General features: G+C 39.8%; 1 protein-coding gene across 2 annotated transcripts in view; it reads left to right on the top strand.

Annotated features, from left to right (window-relative positions):
- Nucleotides 1-25,052, top strand: part of LOC149228808 (uncharacterized) — a 235,008-nt gene that overhangs the window by 178,465 nt on the left and 31,491 nt on the right. For both annotated transcript variants that reach the window (XM_089378372.1, XM_089378373.1), the window contains exons 17-19: nucleotides 5,058-5,130; nucleotides 5,242-5,303; nucleotides 5,393-6,716. In XM_089378372.1, the coding sequence (XP_089234498.1) occupies nucleotides 5,058-5,130; nucleotides 5,242-5,303; nucleotides 5,393-6,716 (1,459 nt within the window). The remainder of the gene's footprint in view (nucleotides 1-5,057; nucleotides 5,131-5,241; nucleotides 5,304-5,392; nucleotides 6,717-25,052) is intronic.

Consider the following 25,052-nt stretch of genomic DNA (forward strand, 5'->3'; position numbering starts at 1 on the left):
TACAAAATATGCAAAGAGAAGTTGACGAGATCACCGCTGACAAAAATGAAGAAGTTTCTCGGCTTAAAGACCATAGTGAAAAGCCATTGACACAAATTAAGAAGCTTAAGAAGGACAAAAAGTCATTGGAAAATAAGATACAACAATTTATCAAGAAGGAAACGTTGAATGTATAAGTCCAAGTTGAAGAGAAAGGAATAAATATTGATTCAGTGAACATCACAACTCAGAAAGGAGACAAGCTAGTTGAAGAAAAGGAACACTTAGATGTTGCAGTTCAGATGCTAAACATCCCAAGTGAAGGTTCTGTAACTCAACAACGTCGTCACTTGAAGTAAATCGGAATCTTGCCACACGCATGATAGAGGAAGGACAAACCAAAAGAACTCCTTATGTACATCTGAATCACAAGAATAGACATCTCAATCAATCTATTAATCCGTATCACTTAGAACATAAACAACAAATCTATGTTCAAAAGGATACTGAACTAAGTTGCACGAAACGGGGAAACGGGTACGAGTTTCCAAAACGGGAAGCGATACGGAACGCGACCTCCCCAAATTTTGGAAACGGGGAAACACGATATATATATATATATATATATATATATATATATATATATATATATATATCTTAGGACATTTAAGAAATATGTGCAATCATAAAGCATATATGATACATTCTAATTTATTACATTATGATAAAATTGTCAATTGTCAATGCATAAACTATAAGTCTCTAAATTTACATCACATTTACTCATGAATGATCACATAATGAAAATAGAAATATCCAAAATCAGCCATGAGAAATTTCTAATTTCTTGTCTCGTGCTTGATTGGGAGTCTCCTCCTACATAGTCAAATGACCTTAGTGCTCTTGATTAAATACAAGTTTCATACCCTAGTACCCTACATGCTCTTCATTATTGGGAGTCTCCCCTGCATAGAGGGCTTGGTTCTCTTGATTAAATACAAGTTCCATACCCTAGTACATGATAAAATCCAATGGAAACATTGCAATCCCCCTAATCCTGAAATCCTGAAAAATAGATAAGTCTACTGGATTTTGAGTGAGATCTAAAATTCTACTTTCTCCATATGAAATCCAATGAGGGCGAAACCACTCTCAAACATCCTGAGTCATTTCATGGTAATGTTAAAAATTTAAGTAAAAGGATGAAAATGAAAAATAAAGGAGAATATCACTTTTACTTTAAGAATTTAACATTACCGTGAATTGCATATCAACACTAGGACAAAAGTTCACTTTTATAACTTTAGACAGGCATCTAGAAGCAACTAGAAGGCACTAGGATAACCTAAAAATAAATTAGAAAACAAACTAAATTTAAAACAAACAAAAAACACAAGTAAAACGCTGAAAGGTGAGTCGTACGGCCCTGAAACGCGTTTCAGGCCATACTAGCCACGTTTCAGTTTCGGGAAACATGGCAGTACGACCTGAAACGCGTTTCAGGGCCGTACCAAATGCGTTTCAGCGTTTCGTACCCGTTTCTGTACGGAAACGCCCCCTTGCCTTACGTTTCCTGCAACATAGATACTGAAGTGCGCGCAATTCAGTCCAGTGATAATGATTCATCACAAGTTTCCAGTAATCGAAATATTCCACAAAAGATTAATTTAGGATGGTCAAATTCTTTCTCCGTGCGACAATTTTATATCTCCAAGGATTATATCAACTTGTGTCAACAAAGATGATAGTTCCAAGACGAGAAGACATTCAAAACAGAAAAAGAGATCAAGCCTTTTCATCAACAATGTGATATTCTTACTTAGTATTTTACTAAGTAAATATCAATTTTGTTCATTTTTGGTTTATTGCACGGATGCACTTGGGAAAGGTGGGCTTAGAGGACCCACATTTGATTTTTGGTTTGAGAGACACTCAAACATTAGAGCTAGAGGGAAAAATTGCAGCTTTGGTGGAGCATGGGGGCCACCACATGAGACTTTTGGCCCACATGGGAAGTACGCTCTCATAGCTACTGACACAAATTAAGAAGCTTAAGAAGGACAAGAAGTCAATGGAAAATAAGATACAACAATTTATCAAGAAGGAAACGTTGAATGTAGAAGTCCAAGTTGAAGAGAAAGGAATAAATATTGATTCAGTGAACATCACAACTCAGAAAGGCACACTTAGATGTTGCAGTTCAGATGCTAAACATCCCAAGTGAAGGTTCTATAACTCAACAACATCGTGACTTGAAGTAAATCAGAATCTTGCCACACGCATGATAGAGGAAGGACAAACCAAAATAACTCCTTATCTACATCTGAATCACAAGTATAGACATCTCAATCAATCTATTAATCTGTATCACTCAGAACATAAACAACAAACTTATGTTCAGAAGGATACTAAAGTGCGTGCAATTCAGTCCAGTGATAATGATTCATCACAAGTTTCCAGTAATCGAAATATTCCACAAAAGATTAATTTAGGATGGTCAAATCCTTTCTCTGTGTGACAATTTTATATATCACTCCAAGGATTATATCAACTTGTGTCAACAAAGATGATAGTTTCGAGACGAGAAGACATTCGAAACAGAAAAAGAGATCAAGCCATTTCATCAACAATGTGATATTCTTACTTAGTATTTTACTAAGTAAATATCAATTTTGTTCATTTTTGGTTTATTGCACGGATGCACTTGGGAAAGGTGGGCTTAGAGGACTCACATTTGACTTTTGTCTTGAGAGACACTCAAACATTAGAGCTAGAGGGAAAAATTGCAGCTTTGGTGGAGTGTGGGGGCCACCACATGAGACTTTTGGCCCACATGGGAAGTACACTCTCATTGGAGCGGATTTGGTGTGGGAAGTTCGATGTGGGCCCACATGGGCATTTTGGAGGCATCTTGACAAAAGGAGGAAGAGACACTCATTTGCTCATTCATTCATTATTTACAAAATTGTCTAAGACAAGAGCACGCTTGAGTTGAAGCCAAGTCTGTAAGAGTTGTTTAGCACACGAGTGTCTCCGAGTGGAGATCTCAGCCCTTGTTTCGGTGGACTTCGAGTGCCAACCCAAGGAGGGAGTTTCACCTTGCCATTTTTGCATTATCAGCAGGAGGATCGAATTCCTGGGAGAGGAGCAAGTACAACAACGCAGTTCTTTGTGGGAGCACTCCACGAGGTGGAGGAGTGAGTTGAGATTGGCGCTGAAACTTGGAATGAAGGTCAGGGAAGCATTTTGAGGAGGCCTTTTGCAGCAGAATTTGCAGGTGGGTTGAATCACCCGACAGCTGGGCCGTTGAAGGGAAATAGGGCTGAATTTCTGAAGTCAAGCGAAGGCCAAATCCTTCGTGGGTTATTCTGGGTATTTGGTGGAAAGGTTGGAATTAATTTCCCAGAATATTCTAAGCACTAGAGAGGGTCTTAGCAGCAGATCCATTCATCTAGTAACGTACTTTTGGATATCTTCAGCGCAGAGCTTGAGCAACATAGCATCAGATTAGAGGAGGGTGTCTTATTTGTCATTTGGGACTTTGCTAGCTTGCCTTGAGCAAGCCCAGGTGCATTCATTCCAACACCTTATTGTACACCCATTTTCATTAATAAAAAGAGCTCAACAACAAAGTTTTGGTGCCATTTTATGATCTGCTTGTTTGTCACTATTTTATGGTGTTTTTGTTTATGTTTGTTTTGCATATTTACTATTAATTTTCCTTGGGGGTATTACAAACAAGCTTTGAGGACAAAGCTTTTTGAAGAGGAAGGCAATGTTCTGAATAAAATATACATAAATAATATAAATATAAATAGTAATGATAATTGTAATAATGATTACTTAATTAGTAATTAATACTGAAGAGCCATGTCTAAATGGGACACGACCCTCCATGAAGAAGCACCTGCCTAGGGTACATAAGCAGGCCCTCACTCCCATTTGTAGCATTCATTCTCATTCATACATTTAATATATATTATTGTATCTCAATAGAGATCTACATATTCCAAGTCTTCTGGAGTGTTTAACTTGCTAGAACGAACTTTGTTCGTTCCAGAAAATTCTGGTTGAGAATCTTCCCTTGAAGTTATCTGCGAGCATGTGAAATTACTGGTTCGGTCTTCTAGGGTTAATAGTGGACTACCTTAGTCATCACACTGGAGTCATTTCATGCCTTCTCAAGGAGACTTGGTTGATCCCATATGCCCAATGAAAAGACACTAGTCTCAAGTCCCCCCATCAACTTTCATACCCTAAAGTTTTACCAAAAATCATTTTGCTTGATTTACTCTTCATATCACCTTGGAATTCATTGCCTTAAGTCCTAGCAATCTTGACCTATAAAAACCCCTTTGAGTCAGTGGGGAGCTAGTCAAAAGTGAGAGGAGGATTGTTCAGGTGACAATGGCCTTCCTCTTCGTTTCATTTGGATCGCACTTGAGCTTTCACACTTTATCTCAAAAAGTGCAAGTTTGCGTGATACCAGTTATCATTGCTAATGTCTTTCTTTCTTCTCTTTTGTCACATGGAACTAATTGCCAATATATCTAATACACTTCCAATTCAATTTCATAGGAACTTCACAAATTATTATGTATATACTATAAAGACACCAAATTGTACATTTGCCTGCCTGGACTGGTCTGTATCCCCTCACTTTTGCATGATCTATTTTGCCTTTGAGACTTGGCAATGTGGCATGATACATTAGAAGAACTAATATTAATGACTAGTAATGCAAATTGCTTATTTTCTCGTGCTATTTTGAACTGCCTCACTTGAAAGAAGCCAAGTGTTGTTTCTCCTACCCTTTAAGTCTCTTGGAATTTCCACTTGCTCTTGCCCTTAAGGCTCAATGTATATCTTTTCTTCCTTGAGCTTGTGGTCTGCAACAATTTACCTTATCACGTTCAAGCTCCTGCAGTAGTTCCCCATGTAAGCCATCCTCCCCACAATGTTTTTCTTACCAAATTACACATAGTTCCCACAGTAATTGTAATATCATATTATGATCTTTCATAATATATGCTTCATACTTCCAGAGCTGTTTAACTTACATTTGCAATTATTTACAGAGTATCAAAATTGGGAGTCAGCTATAGAAAGTTGGCAAAATCCTATACTACAAGATGATAAACTCCCAACGTGGTATGTTTCATTCTCAAAAACCCTTGTAAATATTTACTACTCTCATATTCTTTTCTTAGAAATCATTTAGCTTTAGAGTGCTTAAGAATCTGGGTAACTGCTGTATTGTAGGTATCGTGCTACTTTGTTCAATGAATTATACTATCTTGTTTCAGGAGGTACACTCTGGACAGGTATGCATTCAATATTTTTCGTCTGCAGGAGTTGGTCTTGAATTTACTGGGCATAACTTTTTGAGCTGATTCTGATGCTTGTTATACAGATGGCTTACCTGCAATTCAGGATAGAGAAAAATCCACACAGAAACCTTTCTCCAATAGGATAGCTACTTATGGTGGAATAAATAACAAAAGTGCAAGAGTACAAGATGCATTACCATTTGGAAATATTGAGTTGGAGAAGCACATTGTTCAATCTCAAAAGATCGAGAATGCTGAAGGAGATTCCCTTGCAACTTCAGGAAACGCGGTGGATTTAACTTCAATGAAAATTTTGGATAAAATGGGTGCAATATTGTCAGAAATGCACAGTCCATCTACTTCTAATTCAGCCTTTGGACCATCGTTGCTGAATGATAAGGAGGAAAATATTGGGCAGTTTCTTTACCTAGAAGGAATTGAGTATTTGATGTGGAATACGTATGACGTGCATTTCTATGCATCCTTTGCATTGCTTATGTTATTTCCAAAACTTGAGCTCAGCATCCAAAGAGATTTTGCTGCTGCTGTTTTGATGCATGATGCAGAAAAGGTGAAGTTCTTATTTGAAGGTGAATACGGTGTCAGAAAGGTTTTAGGTGCAGTGCCACACGATCTTGGACTTGATGATCCGTGGTGTGAGTTGAATGCTTACAATGTTCATGATTCTAGTAGATGGAAAGATCTTAACCCTAAATTTGTCCTACAAGTTTACAGAGACATGGTTGCAACTGGTGACAAATCATTTGCCCGTGCTGTTTGGCCCTCTGTCTATATTGCCATGGCTTACATGGATCAGTTTGACAAAGATAAAGACGGAATGATAGAAAATGAAGGTTTCCCAGATCAAACATATGATGCATGGTCTGTTTCAGGTGTTAGTGCTTATTGTGGTGGGCTATGGGTGGCAGCCCTTCAGGCAGCTGCTGCCATGGCAGATGAAGTTGATGATAAAGCTTCTGGAGAACATTTTCGAGCTAAATATCACAAGGCGAAAGCTGTGTATGAGAAGCTGTGGAATGGCTCATATTTCAACTATGATAACAGTAACAGTAGTTTCAGCACTTCCATTCAGGCAGATCAATTGGCTGGACAGTGGTATGCACGTGCTTCAGGTCTGGCACCAATTGTTGATGATGGGAAAGCTCAGAGTGCACTTGAAAAGGTTTATCAATTCAATGTAATGAAGGTAAACAATGGAAAGCTAGGTGCAGTTAATGGAATGCAACCAGATGGGAAAATTGACACATCAGCAATGCAATCAAGGGAGATATGGACAGGTGTAACCTATGGAGTTGCTGCCACTATGATACAGGAAGGGATGGTGCAACAAGCTTTTACAACTGCAAGGGGAGTTTTTGAAGCAAGTTGGTCAGAGAATGGTCTTGGGTAAGCCTTTCATCTTTGTCTATCTTTTCTCTTAATATTATCTTTTACTGATGACGTATATGTGAAGTTTTTCAACACTTTTCATTTGTAACTGACTTTCAAAAACAAGACAATTTATTCATCCTTCTGAGTCTATATTGAGTGAATAAAAAAGGGCTGGATTTCACACTTTCTTTTGTCATATCACTCTGAAGTTATTTAAAGTTTTCTCAAGTTATTAAAAAACAAATTAGTTCTTTAACCTTTACGGACAATGCTTAAAATTTTATCAATTACATCTTCAATGATAAAATCCAATTGAGTCATTTGACATCAAGTGCCTCAAACTGGTAGTATCTACCATCAAGGTTTTCATATATGCAGAGATTTATTCTCCAAAAACAAATCTTCTACATATAAAACTAGAATGTGAGACTTATTCTCCACCATCGGATAGTAAAGATTGGGATCTGCATCACTCTTGATGAATCCCAACCGCTGCAAATAACTGTCAATCCCACTGTACCATGCATTGAGTGCCTGCTTGAGCCCATACGGGGCTTTCTTCAATCTGTGTACATGAGTGCGCTTCTGATGAGTTTCAAAGCCTTCAGGCTGCTCTATGTACACCTCTTCTTCTATCACCGTGTTCAAGAATGATGTCTTGACATTCATCTGGTGAATTTCCCATCCCGTCTGCGCTGCTAGGGATATGATGAATCTGAAAGAGGTATATCTGGCAACTGGGGCGATGGTCTCCTCATAGTCTATTCCTTATTTCTGTGCATACCCCTTTGCCACGAATCTAGCCTTATACTTATCTACACTTCCATCTGCAATGTAATTGATCTTGTAGATCCATCTTGAACCTACTACCAATCTATCTTCTGGTCTAGGCACCACCTCTCAAACATAATTTGTCATGATAGAATTGTACTCTTCTACCATGGCATCCATCCACACTTGATGTTGTGCGGTTTCCTGAAAACTAAAGGGTTCTGGAACTTGAGCCACCAAAGCCTAGTATCTGTTAGGCTGCTTGTGCTGCCTCTTGTCGGTTCTAGAAGCTACAACAAACTCTTTTGCGTCCTTCAAGGTCTGACTCACTTCCCTACAGGTCCTACCACTGGTGGTGGGAGGTTCAATTTGTTCCTCCACCTGTTCTTGTTGCTTTGTCTACTGAGAACTTCCTGGATCTCCTACTATTGAGGAGATGCTGATACTAGTCACTGTACTCGAATCCTGTGATTGTCCCCCTGCCTGTTCTACCTACGGTCCCTGTTGCTGATGGACTAATTGAACATCTGATGATTGATCTCCTACAAGCATCTCTTGAGATTTTCTGAAAGCTCTGTCTTCCATGAACTTTACATATTGCCTCACTACAATCTTCCTGTTGCTAGGAATGTAGATTCTGTATGCCTTTGAGGTCTCGCTATATCCTACAAGATACCCCTTTTCTACAGTCTGATCCAACTTTTTGCGCTTCTCATCTGGAATGTGACAATAGGCCACACTCCCGAATATCCTTAAATGACTTACCTCAGGTTTTTTCCTAGTGAAGACTCCCTCTAGCGTTTTCTTCCCCAATGCTTTGTGACTGTGAGGTGTCCTATTTTGAATGTACGTTGTTGTGTTGCATGCCTCTACCCATAGAAATCTAGGCAAATCTTGATCATACAACATGGCCTTTGCTGCCCCAACTATAGTTTTGTTCTTCCATTCCACTACTCCATTCTGCTGTGGATTGTAGGGAGTTGTCCACTCTCTTTTGATACCTTCCATTGCGCAGAAATCTGTGAAGTGTTTATACGTGTATTCTCCACCATTATCTGAACGTAGTACCTTTACCTTTTTCCCTGTCATGTTTTCTACGAGAGCCTTGAACTCTCAAAACCGATCAAAGACCTCATCCTTGGTCTTTAAGAAGTAGATCTAGGTTTTTTTTGGAATGGTCATCAATAAAGGTGACGTAATACTCGCCACAGCTGAGAGCTTTGGTGGACATAGGGCCGCAAATATCTGAGTGTATAAATCCCAACACGCCATTGGCTCTACTGTCACTTCTGGGAAGCGTTGCTTTTGCGTACTTCCCAAGTAAACATCCTTGGCATAGATCATCGTGCTCAGTGCTGAGAGATGGAACTCCTGTTACAGTCTCTCTAAGCATCCTAAGTGCTCCACGGTGCAAGTGTCCCATCCTCCTGTGCCATAGTTCGTTCAACTCCTTCCTACTTTTGTTATCACTACCTATCAGTGCCATTGGAGAATCGATCTGCGGTGTATAGCACCTGTTGCTTCGAGCTCCAATTTGTCTCACCTTATTCCAGCTGGGATGCTTGACATATACTTTCTTTCCCACGAAGTATACATCATACCGCTTGTTCTACAACTAAGATATTGAAATTAGGTGCACACCCAATCTTGACACATGCAGTACATTAGAGGCGATAATGTTGGTTCTTGCTTCCATCTGAAAATCTATGGTACTTCTTCCTACTGGAGTACACTTAACTTTGTTTCCCATAGTGATCTGGAAGTCCATTTGCTCCTCTTGATAGCTCAAGAAATATTCCCTTACTCCAGTTATGTGAGCTAAAGCTACACTATTAATATACCATACACTAGTTGATGTCGAAACTGATAGACACACAAACTCATCTTCCAATCTGGAAGATAATTATGAGGATTCCTGACTATCCATCATTTCATGTGCTCTTTTTCCTTCCCAACACCGAATTCTTAGCTGCAAAATACACATCCAGTGCTGTGTGGAAACTGTTGCCTTGTTCCCTTTTCCTCTGACCTGGAAAATTTTATTCACTGTTGACTCACTTAGAGAATTAATTTTCCACAAAAATTTGCCCACCTAGCCAATGAATTGCACACCCTCTTTGGGGTTTCGAACTGTTGCTGCCTACGCAGTGCTTTCAAAATCCTTCTTCCATCTGCTACCGAGCTCTTCCCGCTTCACCTGTGCTCTGATACCATGTGAAAATTTGACGATCCTGAATCCTACTGCAGCAACTGATATTATTTCTTCTATTTGTTAAATTGATTAAACAAATTATTTGTAGTTTTCTACTGCAAATATGAAAACATATACACGTAGTCTACATGAATAAGATTCTATAGAAAATAAATGCAAGGAAAAATACTAGCACATAGATCACCACAATGACAAAGTTAATTTTGGACAATTGCACCTAGAAAAACCTAATGTGGGAAAACCAGTGCAGCAGATGAGAGTTTCTTTGATTAATCTTTAGCAATAATTTTTGTACGAGCTACAGATAGCCAAAATAGAGGAAGAATCACTGAGAGAAATTTATTGATGAATTTCTCACACTCCACAGTTTTTTTTGACCCTGAAGAGGACCTTCTGCCCTTTTGCTAGCCTTACTGCGTCACCCTCTTCATAATGTCTATGTCACTCCTTTGTGTTGATGAACTGTGTCTCTCCTCTGTGCTGTCCCTTCTAGACTTGTCCTTCACACTCACAGTATTGTTGATGCCCTCTCTCTCCCACCTGCAACTTACTCTCTAACTCAATTTCTCTTACCAAACTTCAGCCACTGAGAAAATCGATCTGCTTCAGCAACTAAGTATACGCCCTAGTCTATCTTTGCATCTACCCATCGACTTCTTATAATCTTTTGTTGGAGCACCAACAACCAAGATTAAATCATAATCGATGACCCAAATTAATTCCATGTCGATCCATGTGAATTTCTAGATAATTCTCACCACAACCTAATTAATAGGACTAATTAACTATATTCCCTAAGTTTAGACTTAGGAAATAATTAAAAAATTGGTTAATAATATAATTAAGGCACTTCTGGGTGGAATTTCCAGAAACAATTTTTGGGTTTTGGAGAATACATGTATTCTAGCCTCTCCGCCAAATTTTGTGGCTAGAACACGTCTGATGCTACAAAAAGTAACATTAACATCTTTGATGCATACACTATTACTCCTTTGTCTTGCATTAATACTACACCTAATCCTTGCTTGGATGCATGTAATATTCCTAATGGAAATATTAAGTAATAACGACTATAAATTTCTTAGATGCAACCAAAAATCAAAACACTGCAAAATATCAACACATTAACATTTTATCCCCAAAGAAGTTGAGCCATTTTATTATATATCATGGTAGGAGTGCAATAGGTAAGAACAAGTGCACCTGGGCTTGCCAAAGGCAAGCTAGACAAATCTGAGGTGAGAAAACAAGGTACCTGGATGATGGGAAGTGACCTCTCCTCTATTCTTCGCGCTGCCCTTGAAATCGACATTGCTCATTGGAAAGAGACCTCTATTTGAGTCCTCTAGAATGCTCAGAAAATTTTGCCAAGTTATTCTTGGCCTCTCCTCAATAAGCACATAAACCCAGACATGGTTTGTCCTAGTTTTGACGCTCCAAAATTGACTCCAAAATGCTTGGCCCTCCTCCATTGCTGGAAAATGTTATCTGTGCTGGTTGGAGTGTTTTATGCTCCTCAAAGGCTAGGAAATCTCCCCCAAATTTCCCCTCCAATCATATCCCAATCAATCCCAACTCCTCAATCCCTCTCATTGGGTCTCCCCACAAACAACTCCACAAATCCCTGTACATTCCCAGGGAGAAATGATGTAGGCCCAACCACACCAATTCGTTCTGCTGAGGAAGGCATCACTGCTCTTGGTATTTGTGTGAAGAAATAGCCCAACAATGACATATCTCTTCCCTCTGACGCAATACCTCTCCAAGCCCCGCGTAGCTCCCTTTTTTGCGTCCCACTGATTCCAAAATATCGTGCTACTGGGTGGTACCCTCCCAGCTACCAAAGATGAGTAGAATTTACCTCCCTAGGGTGGCACTCGTGGTCCATCGAAGAAGTGGGTGAGCTTTCCCCTTGGAAACCTCTAATGCTAAACAACACCTCTAATTCAGTGGAACAACTTGAGCAACAATGTGTAAAATGACAAATTATCAAAAGTGCCCTATGCTCCCTTCAACTCCCCTATTTATAATTGTTGGCCCCCTTTCCTTGTGGGTCTCTTAGCCAACTATTTCGAACCCCTTCCCACATTATCGACTTTTCCTCCAAGGGGTGCATATTCCATGAGGGGTGGCCCCCACATTCCGCTAAGGTTGGAATATTCGATTTCTCCCAAGTCCTATGTACTTAAAATGTCTCCAATACCCAGATTACAAAATTGTGCTAGGGTTAGCACTTCCCCAACAAACTTCGTTAATCCTATTCAATCAAAAATCAAAAATCAAAATCGGGGATATTATAGTCCTCCCCATCAAAATTTGCTTGCACCCAAGCAATGCCTGAACAAGCATCCTCTCTCGCTGTTGATCCCCACTCTCACTGCAAAATGTGTCAGGGTACCAGATGTGGCATTGAATCGTCCCAAACCTCTGCACTGTCTTGACATGAAGGAATCCCTCAATACCAGGATCCCAAGCCATCCTGTCCAACATGAAACTCCCCTTGCTCCACTCACTATCCTGTCCGTTATAAGTACGAGAATCCCTCTGCATACCATCAATCAGTAGGGTATCATGATAATGTGGCACTATGCCCAACTCTGAAGCTTCCCTACCACGTAGTGCATGCCATGCACTCCAAGAGTAAACTCTCGAATATACCCCCAATCCGTGCAGAGATAGCGTCTTGCTTACATGAGCTTCTCCTGATATCATCATGTTGACCAACCTGCTATGCTAATGACGTCCCCCACTCCATCAGTGACTCGCTAAAGCCCAATGGAATATCTACATGATCTCCCCTTGTAGTAGCCAGTTCATCCCTAAAGGTTATTGAGTTGTGAAGAGTTGTAATGCTGAGGTCCCCTACTAATCTCGAAGAGGTACCACCATGCTAATGTTGCGCTACTCTGACTATGACATACTCCCGATCGTGTGTGGACTGTATCCTCCTCTCCTGGGGCCTGGTGGGGAATAATCTGTGAAGGCCAAGCTCATCTTGCTAGGGCATCTCCATGATGCCAACATCTACCTCTCTACTTCCAATCTCGACCCTGAGCAACAACAGGATAAGTTTGCCTCGCCATGCAGTGGAGGTCTCAGTGATCCCCCATGTGTCAAACCCAAGGTGAATTGGATCACCCTCTGCCATGCCCTGCTCTTTACAAAGTGGAGTGATCCACCTGCCCATCGGATCCCTGGATCCCCCAACCATATTGGAAGCTCATAACTCCCACTCATGGGATTTGGCTGCGTAGCGCTGCTACTTGCTAGAAACCATCTAGCCCTCATCTCTGACCCCTGTATGTATCCCATGGGTGGACCTTAAGTATCCAGAGTCCATCCAACGCATGCCAACCTGCCCTGCTCCTGCCAGACCACGCAATGAAATCTGCTATCCCAACTCTAGATGATACACCTGGACACTACTCGTAGTCTGGGTACCTTCCTGTAGACGAAGTCTACCATCCACTATCCCTCAAGCTCCTATGACAACCTGGACTGTGTCGCCAAAAGTGTATCATTCCGTGCCCTCGTAATCGACTCCCCATGTGTGAGCCCAAGAGTGGGACCTATGCTACCTCGACAATAAGCTACACCATCCCTAATCCTGTATTCGTCAGCTTGTGCCTACACCAAACGTCTCAACTGAAGAGTCTCCTCCCCGCTTATGACACGCAGTGTCTCATTCAACTGTTTAGGGCAGTCTCCCCATGTCCCGCCGCCTGAACAGAGAGCATCAAGGGGCAGCAAGCGGACGCCCTGTGACTGTAAGCAACATTGGAGAGTGATGGGTGGGTAGGTCCCCAAGGATATGATCAAGAGTCTACAGGGGTTTTGAAGAATAACCCTATGGATGCTCCTCTCTTTGCCTTAGATTTGTTGATAAACCAATCGAAGACCTATCTCCCCTAAACATGGTGTCCTCAGGGGCTCAACTGCGTCCTCGTCAATCCCGTGTGAGCTGCACCTAACAGTACACGTAATGTCCTTGTCCATAAGTCTCATTGGAGGTAATGCTCCATGGGCCCCTGTGTCGCACCATATGCCACTGCATAGCACCAAGTACCACCACACTCCTCGGCTTGCCACTGTATGTCGCAGTCTATCCTTGTACACCACAGGATATCCCTGGCTACCACTATATAATCATGTATTGTCTCATGCCCTGTCTGTGTCAAGGCACCAATCACTCCCCGCGTGTACTCAATGTGATGTAAGGTACTCCTACTCCACAATGCAATCCAACACACTACGACACACCACCATGCATCTCCATGCCCACCTGTAGACCGCTGCTCAACATTAGATGCTCTCACACATCCCTAGATGTGATGGCCTAGAGTTGCATCCCTACATATCAGTCCACACCTGATCGGTAGGATCACCTCCACCACCGCATCAACATACACTCTGATGAATGGATCTCCACTCCAAATCCTCCCTGAGGGACCCATGAAGTGAATCTCCCCATGTGTCAGTAGTGATGCCACGACAGCTTTTCTCCTCTATGTCCTTTGTGCCCCACACAAATGTGAAGAATCCCTAGATCCAGACAAGGCACCATCTAGTAGCCTGCCAATGCCACCTCCTACGACAAACTCTTGCGAGAGTATGTTGATCATCCCATGATCCTGTGTACAATCGTCATACCAAGACAACCCAAGGAGTCTGTCCATAAACTAGTTGGCCATTGGTGCTGACCGAAACTCCCCTAGGGAATGTACGCACTCAATTGCTATGTCAACTGTACCATTTAGGTCATAGTCAACTGGCATGCTTGGGAAATGATAGGTAGTCCCACCCGGATCCCAATGCCAGTCTGGGCTGCCGGTATCCCTAATGCCTGGAAGCTGTTGTTGAGCTACACTCGGGTCCTCCACCATCTCCATAGCCCACTCCACCAAGTACCAACTCAGAATCTCTCGCCAACCAACCCCAAGAGAGGGATCGAATGCACGAATTCCCTCACAAAAAACAACCCCAACATGCAGATGCTGCACCCTGTGCCACTCAGGTCGTCTCGTCCCACTATCCAAGTCAACACATGAACGCTGACTAGGTAGCTTCGTCTCTCTCCAATGGGCAAAGGTGACCCAACAGTGCTGCTAGCCCCGTCTATGTATGCCTAAAGAGGGTTGCTTCGACTCTTCAATGTGCCCTATAACTGTACCATCGTTCCCCAACGTGAACTAGCTTGGCCGCTGACTCGGCACAAACCACTCCCATGCCCTCCAGCTCCTCGCTTTGCAGCAGAATAACCTCTCGTACTAATGTGGCCTTCCTTTTTAATGCTAGAAGATCAGTCTAAAACCGATGACACTGTTGTGTGCGACCATCGTCTAGTACCTTTGTATCTCCTGGCACCTCATTAAGGGTGGACACGTCTCCTGGCACCTCACCCATCTACTGTGTGCCACTATCACCCAAAAACTTGGAGACAACCCCGATTAGTACCTCAATTGACGACACTACTAGGGTATGCTCTACTCTCTCCACTAAGATGTCAACCGACGTGGTCAAGGGAGTCTCCAACACGGGTAACCCCATACGTCACACTGGGTGTATCTACTTTCTCCCCACAATCCTGTGTAGGTGGCTACACCCCCACAGGGTTCGATACCTTCATCAACTAGGTCAGGAATTCGCGCATATTAAATCCCCCTTGAGCTGTGGGTCGTCTACTGTTTAACCCACCATTGTGTATACATGCACAATCTTCCTTGATCTCGTTGGTTGCCCCATAATTGGCCAAGATTGGCTCTGATACCGCTGTAATATTCCTAATTGAAATATTAAGTAATAACGACCATAAATTTCTTACATGCAACCAAAAATAAGAACATCGCAAAATATCAACACATTAACTATTTATCCCCAAAGAAGTTGAGCCATTTTATTATATATCATGGTAGGTGCACTGGGGCTTGCCAAAGGCAAGCTAGAAAAATCCTAGGTGAGAAAACAAGGTGCTCGGATGATGGGAAGTGACTTCACCTCTATGCTCTCTGCTACCCTTGAAATCTGTACTGTTAGCTAGAAAGAGACCTCTGTTTGAGCCCTCTAGAATGCTCAGAAAATTCTGCCAGATTAATATTAGCCTCTCCTCAACAAACCCAGAGTCACCTAGAAAGGGTTTGTCCTAGTTTTGACGCTCCAAAATTGACCCCAAAATGCTTGGCCCTCCTCTGCTGCTGGAAAATGTTATATGTGGTAGTTGGAGTATTTTCTTCTCCTCAAAGGTTAGGAAATCTCCTCCAATTTTCCTTCCAATCAATCTCAACTCCTCAATCCCTCTCACCGGGTCTCCCCACAAACAGCTCCACAACTCCTTGCACAGTCCTGAGGATAAATGACGTAGGCCCATCCACACCAATTCGTTCTATTGAGGAAGGCACTACTGCTCCTGGAAATTTCCTCCTTTCGACAAGTATTTGTGTGAGGAAATAGCCCAACAACGACAAATCTCTTCCCTCTGGCACAATACCACTCCAAGCCCTGCATAGCTCCATTTTCTGTGTCCCACTGATGCCAAAAACTCATGCTACTACGTGGTATCCTCCCAGCTACCAAAGATGGGTAGAATTTACCTCCCTAGGGTGGCACTCGTGGTCCATTGAAGAAGAGGGTGAGATTTCCCGTTGGAAATCTCTGGTGCTAAAGAATATCTGTGACTCAGCTGAACAACTTGAGCGACAATGCGTAAAATGACAAATTATCAAAAGTGCCCTATGCTGCCTTCAACCCTCTTGTTGATAATTGTTACCTCCCTCTCATTGTGGGTCCCTTAGCCAACTATTTCGACCACCTTCCCACACTATTGACTTTTCCTCCAAGGGGTGTGTATTCCATGAGGAGTGGCCCACACATTCCACTAAGGTTGGAATTTTTTATTTCTCCTAAGTCCCATGTACCCAAAATGTCTCCAATACCCAGGTTACAAAATCGTGCTAGGCTTAGCACTTCCCCAACAAACTCTGTTAATCTTATTAAACGAAATTTCAAAATTGGGGATAGTACAATGCATCAATACATACTATAAAGTCTTTGTCTATGTTGGGTACTCACGAGATTGGTGCACTGGTCAACAATCTTTTAAGCTTAGAGAATGCAATGTGACATTCCTCATCCCACTCGTACCTAAACCCTTTTCGTTGGAGGGTTGGGATAGGCTTTACAATTTTTTAGAACCCTTCTACAAACCTTCGATAGTATCTAACTAAACCTATAAAACTACGCATTTCATGCACATTTTTTGGTATCGACCAATCCATGATTGCTTTTACCTTCTCAGGATCCACTGAGATCCCTTCACTAAATATAATATGACCTAGGTAATGAATCTTGTTCTGAAAGAAGGAACACTTGGATAGTTTTCCATATAATTGGTGTTCCCTGAGGCAAGATAATACTATCCACAAATGTTCTTCATGCTCCTCATTTTTGGAGTAGATGAGAATATCATCTAACAAGACTTGTACAAAGTGGTCGGGGTACTTGTGGAAATCACTATTCATAAGATTCATGAATATTGTTGGTGCATTGGTCAATCCAAATGGTACCACCATGAACTCGTAATGCTCAAAGTGTGTTCGGAATGCAGTCTTAGAAATATCACTGTCCTTAATTCTTAATTGATGATAACTCAGCCATAAATTGATTTTTGAAAAAACCGAAGCCCCTTTCATTTGGTCGAAGAGGTCATCAATTGAAGGCATTGGATACCTATTCTTTATTGTAACTCGATTTAAGTCTTGGTATTCTATGCATAGTCACAAGGAATCATCCTTTTTCTTGACAAAAATTATAGGAGCACCCCAAGGTGAAACACTGGGTTGGATGTGTCCTATGTCCAGTGGTTCCTTCAGTTGAATTTGTAATTCTTCTAGTTCCAAAGCCACCATTTTGTAGGGTGTTTTAGATATTGGTTCTATACCAAGTTTTAGTTCTATTGTGAGGTCAAGCTCCCTTTCAGGAGGTAATTCTGGTAGTTCCTTTGGAAACACATCTGGGAATTCAGATAACACCGGATATTGCTTTAGGTATGGCCCTTTTTCCTTGCTTACTTCCTTAACTTCACATACCTGACAAACGTTTAGGCAACACTTCATTTGTATTTCTAAGATGAAGCCTGAATATACCTTCCTCTTAATACCCTAGATTTGGATTGTCTCTCCTTCATCATTTATGCAGAGAATTCTTTTTGCATAACAATCTACCCAAGCTTGATGAACTTCTAACCAATCCATCTCAATGACGAGATCATAAGTGCCTAGGCTATGACATATACTTTTAACTTAGTTGAACAGACCCCTAGATCAACTTTGCATTCCTCAACACTTGATTCTATGGACTGAAGTTCCCTCGAAGCCATTTCTACCTATCTAAAGTTGATTTGCTTGTGTGTTGCCAACCCACATTTATCTAATGCATTTGAAGAAATGAAACTATCAATAGCACTAGTATCAAATAATTTTTTGAGTTTTATGCTGTTAATAGTACTTGAGGACAACACTACAGTGGACTGATGTTTTGCCTAGTTGTTGCCTACTGCATGGATTCTATGATTGCCTTTGGTATTTAATGACGGTTCTTTTCCTTCCCTATGCATCACACTTGATGAAGCCTCTGGACAATCACACTAAAAATGAGGTCCTGCACATCCCCAACAATTAGCTTGGGGTGGTTCCCTTGTGTCATAATGTGATTTTCTTGAAAAGGAGTTTCGTCCTCATGCTTCTTCCTCTATTATTAGTTCCTCGAGAGTTCCACGGACTTACGTTAGATCTTGTTGATTCTGTGAATATAGCATTAGTTGTAATGGGAGCCCTTGCTCCTACTCCTCTTGGAGTAAATCTATTACCATAAAGAGGTGGTCTTGAGCTACTCACCCCTAAAGAAGTTTCGGGGAGTCTTCGCTCGAAACACTGGATGTAGGGGTCTTGTCAGCCTGATATCTCTTTTAATCCATAAATTCTCCTTTGCATAGCAGACACATTCAACTGCCTCTACTACTGATGATGGCCTCCACATTCTAACCATGGCCCTGATTTGAGGATATAATCCATACACAAAATGCTCATCTTGACATTCATCAGTATCTAGATAGAAAATGTGTTTTACGAGTTCCATAAACCATATTTCATATTCTTCCATTGTTTTGTTACCTTGGATTAATGTGTGGTAGGCTTTGGCCTATTGCTTTTGAAAGTAGGGTGGAAAATAATTTGTGCGAAATTTTTCTTTGAACAACTCCTAGGGAACGTTGTCAACTCCTAGGGAACGTTGTCAGATGTGAGATGCAATTGATTTTTTAGATTTCCTCACCAAATCAAAGCACTTTCTCTTGGCTGAAATATAACAATCTTTGTCTTTGAGACGGAAGAATATTCTCTTAGCGCAAAACACCTTGTCATTCATTCCAACCATGCTTCAACACACTCTCAGGCACGTCCTCCTGAAAATTATGGAAGCGTTATCTTTTGTAGTTCCCTAGAAATATCCTCATGAGGTTATCTATAATCTAACCCTTTGGAACCCTCTGGGTTTCCTTCCTCAAGGTATGGTCACTCTTCCTTGGTATTGGTTATCGAAAGCCGTTTTAGAGTTTCCAAGTTTGTTTCTAATGAGCACATTATAATGCTTAGCTCAGACGCCGAAGCAGTTGGTGTTGATGGCGGTGCTAGTGGTGGCGATGGCGGTGGCAATGCTGCCAGTCGGTGTTGCCATTGATATGTTTCTACTTTCACAACTTTTTTTTTCCTTGCCAAAAAAATATGGTGATAAGTATCTGAGGTACAATTTAGATTCGTAAATACAACTTCGTAAATTCAAGCTCATATGCAAGTATAGGTTTTCTGCTATTATTACTTGTAGGCGAGTGTTACTGAAACTGAGGTCAAGTAGGGTGGTATTGTTACCTCCTTGTCGTAAATTGAAGGGAAATATATTCTAATATGTAAGAATGTGTAACCATGCTTATTATACTACGTAGGTCTTTATAGTTCATCAGGGGTTGTTTATTAATGGTTTTAGCTCAATGTTTTCGATATTTAGCAAATGTCATGAAACATTTCATCTTTAAAAATGCCGCCATGTTACAATCTGTTCATAGGATTCCTACGTGACTTGGATTTCTTCTTACGATGTTTAACGATCTTGTGAGTTGATGTTTTCAGGAATATATATATATATAACAAAATAAAATATTACATAAAATATCTGGTATTCCTTGAATAATAAACAAATGTCAAGAGATTATAAATGGTTGAATTTTAAGTATAAGTAACTTGGTTTTATTAAATTATATATATATATATATATATATATAAACAAATTGTAACATTAATACTGAAAATTTGATATAAATATGTATAGAGTTTTAAAATTCATAAAAGAAATCTTACATTGAAAATTACCTATAATCACATAAATCTTTTACCTTTTCATGCAACATTCCATTTTTAAAAATGCCGTCATGTTACAATTTGTTCATATGGTTCCTACATGGCTTCCATCTTATGATGTTTAGCAATTTTGTGGGTTGATGTTTTTAGGATATATATATATATATATGAAACAAAATAAAATATTATATAAAATATCCAGTATTCCTTGAATAAAAGACAAATGTCAAGAGGTTATAAATGGTTGAATTTTAAGTATAGATAACTTGGTTTTATTAAATTACTTATTTATAGTATTTTAATTATAAATATTTTTGTTTTAAATAAATTGTAAAGTTAATACTAAAAAATTGATATAAATATGAATGGAGTTCTAAAATTCATAAAAGAAATCTTACATTAAAAATTACCTATAATCACATATATCTTTTATGTGTTTTAATAATCACATAAAATTCATAAATTCATTATATATATATATTTATTTATTTTAAAATAGCTTATTCATTTATTTATTGTGCACTTTAAGACATTAACATAATTGTCCCTTAACTCTTAATTCAAACGAGGAACGAGTCGAGCGCTAATTAAAAAAAATTAAGAAATCTACTCAAAGAGTTTAACTTATGTAAGAATTAGATATATGTGTTTTAATAATCACATAAAATTCATTAATTCATTAATCTTTTACGTGTTTTATATATATATATATATATATATATTATATTTATTTATTTATTTTAAAATAGCATATATATATATATTTATTTTAAAATAGCATATATATATATATATATATATATATTATTTTAAAATAGCTTATTCATTTATTTATTGTGCACTTTAAGACATTAACATAATTGTCCCTTAACTCTTAATTCAAACGAGGAACGAGTCGAGCGCTAATTAAAAAAAATTAAGAAATCTACTCAAAGAGTTTAACTTATGTAAGATTTTTTTTTTTTTTTTAATTCTCTCTCTTAGTTAAGATATTAAGATGTACATAGTTTTTATGCCGCTACTAGACCCCATATTGTCGAAATTCAGGACAATTAATAAATTTGAAAATGTGATCTATATTGTAGTTAATTTCATGGGATTTATGTAAGTTAGTTAAAAAGTTATGTAACCATTAAGCACTTATACCGAGATATATGAATGTTGAGAAATCTAGGGCAACTAGATTAGATGATTTCTCTTTTCTTTGGTAACTGCTTGTGATGTATTTTACTTGACTTGATTAGCGTCTTCTTTTACTTAATTATAATTAGAGTTCTTATCATCAAACAACTACCAAAAACAATAAAGAACAATGAGACAAGAGATCATGAGATACAGGTTATCAGCCAGGGCCAAAACCTCTCCACTTGAGAGGAAAACCCACAAGAAATCCTCTTCTTATAGAACTTAAATTAACGAATTCCAAGACCTATGACCCTTGTCAAACAACCCCTCCAAGACCATGTCACAATTCCTCTTCTAGACGTTACTCTTTACAAAGTCAACCCAAGTCTCTTTGTTTCAAATCTACCTTCACATCATAAGCTCAGACCTACACCTTGATTGTAATATCTCGGCCTCTTCTGACCTGCGATTTTCGATCTCTTCTGCAGAAACCCTAGGATAGCATGTGTGAGAAGAAAAGGAGAAATATTTATTCTTTCCCTTCCGCTTGGCCTCCGTCTTTTTCCTTGTGAACTCGGTCCTCAAAAGCAATTCTTATTGGCACCAATGAATGACTTCTTGATGGTACTGGAAATCGACTTCCCTACATAGATAGAAGCCCTAATTTCTTCGCACGTGTGAGGTGTAGGAGGCCCAAAAGTAGTCCCAAACTTTTGGTCTTCCTTTTTTTCCTCAGTATCTAAGAGGCTTCTTGTCCTATCGTTTTCGCACTTCTTGCTTGCTCTTGGTTGCTTGATCGATGCTATATTGATTGGGGTTGAATGCTCCTATATATAGGCTTCCTTGAGTGCCCTAATAGGTCGACTTGTCCTTCTAGATAGGCTGACTTGCTCCTTTGAAGGCCAACTTGTTCTTTGCACTATGATGAGGTTTTGGAGGGCCTTTTGACTCTAGATTGACTCAAACAAATTTTATTTACAATATGTAACATGCCCAAAAGGGTCTTCCATATATGACAATGACTCAATTTACTTGTAGACTCAATGACAATCCATAGAAGCACTTGATGGGTGCTTGACCTATAAATCAAATAACCTTGAGCATGAAACACATGCCTCAAGAATAACCATATTAAATTTATTTTTCTCGTTACATTAATTGCATAAAATCATGATTACATGTCTCAATGAAGACGAACCTAGTGACATATTCCAACAGTGAATCATACAACTATACTAAGGAAACATGGCAAATGAAAGAAAATAAAATGATATAAACATACACCCCAACATAGAGTTTATAAACTAGCCATTGTTATTTAGATGGGTCCCCATGGTCACTATACACCTAACAATTTGAACATACTTGACCACAATTCTTCAATACTAGCCATGCTTGGGACCAACCCAAACCTAGAGATAAAGCTTCGCTATGCTGACGCGACACATAGAAATCAGTTGATAAAGTATGAACTATATAAACACGAACACGAGTCTTCATCTCTATGCCAATTTCTTTTGTCATGCACTAAAAACATTCGATAAACTGCAATTGGTAGTCTCACGTGTCTTTACAGCTCATCAAGTAACAGTGTCTACTAAAAACTACACATGAACCTTTCGATGTTCTCATTATGTTATTATTCTTCCATGTAGAAAATTTGCAAGAAACCCCAAATGGACCGTGTCCTTTATTTCCATTATATCCTTAAACTCCTAACAAGTAGGTGGGAAAAAAACATTAAGAGACAGCTCAAAACTGTTAGGATATTCCGACACATAGGATATAGTTAAGTTCAACTTGGTCTAGTATAGAGTTAGGTTAGAGTTAGGTAAAGTGTGTTTCTTTACCGTTGTACATTTTGTAACTTACAATCCGACGGTCACGATATGTAGTGATCCGACGGTTCACTCTCACCTCGGTATTACCGACACTTGATCCGTGGCTTGACACCCGATTGGTCCATGAGTTCTATTTAAAGCGCATGGAGGGTCATTGTTCGGGTAATCCGTGCATGAGAGAAGCTTATGTAAATTTTCATTCTTTGATTAATAAATTGTCTGTACCCACGTTGGGACAGGCCGTGGACTGTTTCCCTCCTTGCACTCTGAGGGTTTTAACCACGTCAAAAATACTGGTGTATTGATTTGAGATCTGGTTGTGAGCGGTGTCCTTTTGGTATTCTTTCTGAGGAACTTACCCTGTAAATTCCTACATGGTATCAGAGCTATTTGAGGGCCGCGTCCGTTGGTGATCCAAATCTGAAGCCGGTAGAACTGCATGCGGCTGTCGTTTCCTAGATCTGCTGTTTCTGACTGCTTTCGGGCCGAGAGGACTGCTCTGTTGCGTTCGGAGCATCTGTTTCAGTGAGGAACCCCTTTCGTTTCACGCGAAAAGGTTTCCGGTAGCCCTAGCTGCGTCATTTTTCAGATCGGGAGGTATACAGTGTTTTTTTTGCAGTTTACTGTCATTTTCTCTCTGCTTATTTCGGTTTCGGTTTATTTAGCCTTTTTTTTCCCGGATCTATACCTTTCATTTCTGCGTATGCTCTTTGCCCTGCGACTCTGTGCGATCTGGGCAAATCAGAAACAGAAAGAAAGGATTTTTCTCATGCGTATGCTCTTTTCCCTGCACCTTAGTGTGATCTTGGAAAATCAGAAACATTGAGAAAAATATTTAGTTTTTCGGTTAAAAGCTAACTTTGAGATTTTTTTTAAAATTCTAGTTTTTTGGCTAAAGCTAACTTTGAGCCGTAAAGTTCGTTTTTCTTTGCATATTCGTGTTGGGTTTTGTGTTTTGTGTTTTGTAGGGGAAAAGAGCCTTCCCAAGGCAAGCACGCAAATCGAGGCCCCCCCCTCTCTCTCTCTCTCTCTCTCAAATATTTTGTATAGATCAATTGGTTCAAAGACTTTTTAAGAGAGTAGAGGTCTTGGGTTCAAGTCTCCATTTTGTGGGGGCGGATTTTTTCATTCCCGCACATTCGCGCACTTTGCCGGCGACGTCAACAATTTTTTTTTCAAAAAGCCATAACTTCTTCATCCGGAAGCCTTTTTCAGAGCCGTTTTTTTTAAAACCGCCTATTTTTTCGAGATCTATCCATTGGACCACTTACTTTCAGCATCTTCAGCTTCAGGTTTTTTTTCAAAAAATGGAAAGTCCATGCCAAGTCATTCTTGACAGCACTAACTACTTCCAATGGGTAGCCTACATGGGAGATTTACTTAGAAGTAAAGGTCTCTTCAGAATAGCCACAGACCAAGAGAAGAAACCCAAAGATGAAGACAAGGCCGAAAAATGGGAAAATAGACAAGATCAAGCACGTGGTTTGATAGGAATGTCTGTTTCTCCTGATCTTAGATTCCACATTGCAGAAATTGAAACTCCTCATGAAGCATTAGAAAAACTTGCTAAAGTTTTTGGGATTAAAAATGAAATTAGAGCCCATCAACTTGAGAATGAGTTGCTTACTTTGGATCCTAATAATTTTTCTTGCATTGAAGATTTCTTGTCCAAATTCAAGACCCTTAGATATCTCTTGGAAGGTGTTAAAGTTAAGAAAGAAGATGGTAACCTTATTTATTCCATCCTTACTAAGTTGGGACCAGCCTACTCTGTATTTGTTTCCACTTTCCATTCTACAAGGGAAGCTTTCATTTGTCAAGGCAAAGACTACAAACCCCCTTCCTTTGACTCCTTTTGTGATTCCTTAATAAGAGAACAAGAAAAACTCTTACACCTTGGTCTTCTTAATCTTGGAAACTCTTCCTCGAAAGCGTTAGCCGCCCAGCAGCAACCAAATTCAAAGAATCCTAAGAAGTCTTATCCTCAAAGGAATGGTCC

This window comes from Pinus tabuliformis, chromosome J, assembly GCF_031772625.1.
Source record: "Pinus tabuliformis cultivar Carrire ecotype Pingquan chromosome J, CPIR1, whole genome shotgun sequence".
Classification (NCBI taxonomy): domain Eukaryota; kingdom Viridiplantae; phylum Streptophyta; class Pinopsida; order Pinales; family Pinaceae; genus Pinus; species Pinus tabuliformis.